The 5,714-nt window shown below is 41.9% G+C and overlaps 1 protein-coding gene across 1 annotated transcript in view; it reads right to left on the bottom strand.

The window, feature by feature from the left end:
* Positions 1 to 496: 496 nt before the first annotated feature.
* The window catches only part of LOC129174172 (neuropilin-1a-like), a 54,992-nt gene continuing 49,774 nt past the window's right edge, over positions 497 to 5,714 (bottom strand). Inside the window, exons 15-18 of the mRNA XM_054765860.1 lie at positions 4,419 to 4,714; positions 4,163 to 4,259; positions 3,048 to 3,092; positions 497 to 2,960 (exon numbers count right to left, since the gene is read on the bottom strand). Of these exons, the coding sequence (XP_054621835.1) occupies positions 2,686 to 2,960; positions 3,048 to 3,092; positions 4,163 to 4,259; positions 4,419 to 4,714 (713 nt within the window). The 3' untranslated portion in view covers positions 497 to 2,685. The remainder of the gene's footprint in view (positions 2,961 to 3,047; positions 3,093 to 4,162; positions 4,260 to 4,418; positions 4,715 to 5,714) is intronic.

The raw sequence follows: 5,714 nt of genomic DNA, 5'->3' as shown, positions 1-5,714 counted from the left end.
CTCTTCTTCTTCGTATTATTGAGACCCGCCCACCCAGCAGCGGCACGTAGCGGACAGTGCAACAAACACACCTGGGACTCCACGCCATCTTCGCCTTCTGGCGCATGCGCACAAGCAGACATATATAAAACGATATTGTGACTGATAACCATTCATTCGTTCAAAAATATTGACCAACTACACAGAGTATCAGGCGTTTAATGTAAGCAAGCAATTTATTTCTATTACTTGATTTTTTAAATAATATATTCATTTTTACCAATAAACAGACTTTACTCAAAATATAGTAGCACTGGACACACATTGTATAACATCCATCCATCCATTTTCTATGCCGCTTCTCCTCATTAGGGTCGCGGGGGTATGCTGGAGCCTATCCCAGCTGACTTCGTGCGACAGGCGGGGTACACCCTGGACTGGTCGACAGCCAATCACGGAATATTGTATAACATCCATCCATCCATTTTCTATGCCGCTTCTCCTGTTTACATATTATTTTAAATTGTATTGCTGTATATACTTATAATACAAGTATATTGTGGTCTTTTACTGGTATCATGAAAGAAATTGATTTAAAAATATATTTTAGGTATTATTACTGTAAAAAGCAGAAAAGAGAAAAGAGTGTACTGTCACATTTAATGCAAACATTTATTTGATCCAATTCTTTGGAATGTAATAATCAATGATCTGCAACAACAGAGATGAGATCAATCTGGGCATTGACCAGAGAATACAAATGTTGTTTTTTTTTTCTCTTGAATCACTTAAGGCCTTGCTGCTTTTCCATTTTTGTCTTTTTTCTGGACTGGAGACAGCAACATTACAGAAGCAGTTTGGAAAACAAACAAAGAAAAGGCAAACAAACTCTGGCACGTAAATCCATCAATGACATTACAAAAACCTCATAGCAAGTAAATAAACCTGACGTAGATAAGCTTTTTTTTCTTTGTGTAAAATTGTACATCTCAGAATTAAAACACCTTCATCTGAAAGCATGTTTTAAAAAAAAACAAATTCTTTTCTTAAACCATAAACCCATCCTAAGACTTTTACACATTTCAGTGCAACATTTCCTTTTTTCACGTGGAGTGCTGCAGCATCCTTTCACACTTTATCATGTTGTTGATCGAGCATTGACAGCACACAAGTTTGCTCAGTCGACAAGAACGCAACATTGAATCCAGTTTGTGTATCATTGACATTGATATTTGTCTTCAAACTGACTTCAATGTTGAAGTGTATGAATTTAAACAAAAGTGTGACTACCAGAGAGGAAAGTAACAATGCGACATCCCAGTCAAGGTTTGTGGTTATTGTTGATAAAATGACATCAAACTGAGGCCTGTGCGTTGCACCTTTAAGCTTATGACCTGATAGCGTGTGTTGGTTCAGTGTAGTCCTGCGGAGGATGCTGCAGCCGACACAACCGTCAAAAAGACAACACAACAACATTGTCATGGCAACCAGGTCTGTCAGCATCTACTATCACAATGCTGATGACCCTGAATAGACCCTCCCTCCCTCCCTGGGTGGTGGTGGGGGTCCAGTGCTACCCTGTATGAAAGCATCCCAAGAGTCTTTGCTCAGACACCTCCATCGTCCCAACAACAGAACCCAAACGACCACAAGGATTCACAAAACAAAACATCACATTAGTTAGAAAAAAGACACACAAATGCAGGGCCACCCCACCCTACATGCAGAACACGTGCTTTGCGTAGGATGTTACGATCCATAGGGGCCCCCATTTTGCACAAGGTTGTGCATCACTGCCATGACGCATAGAGCACCAAGTCAGCCCAAGGCAATGTTTGACAGCATGTGAGAATAAGAGAATATAATTAAATGGCAGAATTCACCTGTTAATACCTGATGGTGTAATGGTACAGCTCCTGCCTTTTACAGCTGAGGGTGTGGGTACAATCCCATTCCTAAACATACTGTATATGTTTTTTTCCTCTTAATTTGTTATTTTGCAATATTGGATCCAAATAAAATTCTGCCCATTTTTGTCAGGGGCAGCCCTGCACAAATGTGCCTTTTGGGAGTCCGTCCGCTTGAAAGGATACTGCGGCGTGGAAGGGCGTGTTCTCTCGAAAAGAGAGCTCCGATAGAAATATATTAAAACTTATGTACAATATGATATAACGTGTGCTGTGAAAACCAGGCTTTTTACACACGACACACACGTGGATTGATTTAACACCTCCATGTTAGCACACACACATCCCAACAGCTTCACAGTTCAGAAAATGTCAAAAATCATTTTCCTGACTCTTCCTACGTGTGTGGAACAAAAAAAAGAAGGCAACAAAAAAATAAAAAATGGAGGCGAAAAAGGCACTGTTGGAACACACACATGCAGACACACATACTTCACATGAAGATGTACATTAATGTAAACACACACTTCACATACTTTCTGTGAAAAAAAACAACAAACAGTAAGATTGTTTTGTGACTTGGTCTCAACACATCATGTGATCACAGGAAATCAATAAAGCACACGCACACACACGTACTCACACACACAAAGAACAAATAGAATCTTTTTTTGCTGTACAGTTTCTTTATACACAGTGTCCCCTACTGGTCAGTCGGTTCCACTGACGCTCCTGAGTAAAAAAAAGATGGCGTCTGCTTGCTGTCAGCCCACCCTGAAGAGCATCGCCCGCCGCCACCTCACGCCTCTGAGTAGTTGCTCTGTCCATTCATCTTATCTTTCTTGAGCTTGACGCCATCCACCAGCTCGAAGTTGTAGTTTTCCAGGGCGGACAAGTTCCTGTCCGTCATGGCGCTCTGCGAGCAGGCGCAGTACAGCACCACGCCGCAGATGGCGCCCAGGAAGACACCCAGCGCCGACATGGCTATGATGGTGATCAGGATGGGGTCCAGAGTCTTCAGCATGTTTCCAGCACCGCCGAGGTCGCCCGTCTCCTGGGACAGGGAGTCCATGGCTGCGAGGGGGACAACGAGGACATGAGGTCATGACTGGATCACATGAGAAGAAATTAATGAATAAACAAACTCTGCTGGAGACGTACGCAGGATGAAGATCTCAGTGGGCGGAGATGGAGAAACGTCTGGATCTGAAAAAGACAAAGTCATTAGCGAGAGAACAAAACTACTGTATGTCCACACATACGTAAGACACTCGCGTTGTGACGTTCACGAACGAACCGGTTTCTTTGAACGGCTCGTTAACATGAACGATGGGAACCGAGTCGCAGCTGGGAACCGCCCCCCACCCCCAGTTGCATGGGGAGATCGCAGCCCAGCTGCGTGGTACGTATTAGATATGCAAATAGCATCACGCCACGTTGTGCACGCTGCCTTCACGTGAGTGCACCAGTAAAAACAAACAAACAAAAAAAACGTGAACGCCCCCTGCGTCGGAGAGCAGCAGCAGCAGCGAGCGGTCTAAATGAGGAGGAGGAGAATCAGTCCGTCATCGTCGACAACATTTTTTTAACAGAGCAACAAAATGCACCCCAGCACAGTCCAGTCTATGGAACAGTTTATTTGTTTGCATGTTTTGTTGTTCTGTATTATTAACAACTTTCACACATTCACTGTAGCCTGCTTTGTTTTTTCATGTTTATTACGGGTTCAAGTCATGGTTTGTACAAAGGGTAATTCAAAATAGTGACGTCTCTGTCAAATCAGAGTGATATGGCGCCACCCTGTGGAATATTTACAACGAATCCAAATCGGACTTTAAAATGTAATCCCCACATGTCAAATAAGTTTATAAGCAATATTTGAGAATAATTCAAACTAATATTGGTGGGATATCCAAATTCATTCCTCCCAGTGATTATTTCCAATATAAAATGAGTTAAGGCCAGGCGGGTTTCTTAGAACGTAATAAATATAAATATGAGCCAATTTTTTGAACAGCTCTTTGAAGGGAACAGCTCACCAAGATCCAGTCCCCTCAAAGAGCCATAAATCCCATCTCCACAAGACACACAAATCATTCAAAATGTCAAAGCAACATGTAGCGCTGTAACACGTAACTATATGAGCCATATTAGCCAATCAAAAGGCCGAAGAAAGCAATGAGTGGAAAAGTCAACAAGAACTAGTATAACATATATGACGGTACTGCAGTGCTGTCCTTAATTGTGTGTTTTTTGCATCTGACATGGACAGTTACCTTTACAGTAGTCCATGTTGAGTCCATCTAAAATCTGGATGTTGTCCACAGCAATGTGTCCTGTGACGTGTCTGTTGGCCACGCCCTCCACCACCACCTGGAAACACAACATGCTTTACATTTCATGTGCAGATAGACATGAACAATCTAGAAAAGAGGGGCTTAGTCTATGTGTAGATAGACATATAAAAGCTAGAAAAGACGGCCATACTTCATGTGCTCATAAACATAGAAAAGCTAGAAAAGAGGGACGTACTCTATAGGGGACACTGGATCTTGGTAGCAAAACTCGTCCTTCCCTCCACCGCGCCCCCTGGTGGCCGCTGACGGTCCACAGGATGCTCCCCCGATGTCCCTCTTTCTCCTTGTCTTGTCTGATGTGAAGCACCCCAGGGTGCTGACCTAACATGTGGTACCAGAAGGACACGCACAGGTCGGCGTCCGGCGCCGTGACGGGCAGACTGGACAGCCTCGCCACTCTATCCTCCTCCTCTTCTTCACTTTTGACCCAAGAGTCACTCAAATGCATGTAGATGAAGTTCCCTGCCCGTCCTGCAGGAGGTAGCACAGGACAAGGTATGTAAATGACGAAGGCGTGTAAAACACCAAGCTAACATGTTACTTTTGACACATTACTTATTACTGATGCTTATTCACGGATTTAGCTTGACATCAAGTGAATGTTCAAAAAATGCGTTTTATGTCATTTAACATTTCTAATATTTCCATTCATACTTCAACAACAAATTCAAGGATTTTGCCAAAAGCGCCACTCAGGATATGATTCAAACTTTCACCTCGGTGTTCTTTTGAATAGAAGATGTGGTAAAGTCAAGGTGAAACAAGTATTTCACAGAGCTGCAGCTTATGCAGAAACATCACACTACGATGGATAAATAATTTCACATCTCTGAAGGCCATCAAGTCATGAATGAAATAATGTCACCTATTTATCACTTCATGTTTGATATAGTCCATGTGGGCACGTAAACACCTACGGGAAGTCACAAGTGAAGAAAATGTGGTTTTGTTCCCCATTGGTTAATCCATTAGTAAATTGATTTTAATGACTTGACTAGAGATCAATATCATCAACAGACTTTTTTTAAGGGTGTTAAGGGTGGAGCGGTACGTCACAATCACGGTCGGGTACCTACCTCGGTTTTAAGGTCACAGTTCGGTTCATTTTGGGTACAGTAAGGAAACAAAATGCAAAACGCAAAAGCTTTTGTATAAACAGTTGTATTGATTTTTTAAATGAAACATAACATGTGCAACAGTAACAATTTGAAGAGTGTGAATGATTGTTTTATTCGTAGTAAAGCAAAGTTCCTGTTAGTAAAGTTGGATAACGTGCAAAGTAGGATTCCTTATTTATAAACGGAATAGTTTCAGAGTTAGAGCATAGGAAACCTGTTTACCTTTCTAAATATGATTTTTAACATTATTGGAGCCCTCTAGACATGAAATAACACTCCTATAGTCAACTCTACACTTGTATTACCCAATATAGTAGACATAAGAGTAAATAAGCCATTTTAGACATCAATAT

This window comes from Dunckerocampus dactyliophorus, chromosome 2 (genome assembly GCF_027744805.1).
Source record: "Dunckerocampus dactyliophorus isolate RoL2022-P2 chromosome 2, RoL_Ddac_1.1, whole genome shotgun sequence".
NCBI classification, from domain to species: domain Eukaryota; kingdom Metazoa; phylum Chordata; class Actinopteri; order Syngnathiformes; family Syngnathidae; genus Dunckerocampus; species Dunckerocampus dactyliophorus.
The sequence above is the reverse complement of the archived record's forward strand: the minus strand, read 5'-3'. Positions and strand labels throughout refer to the sequence as shown.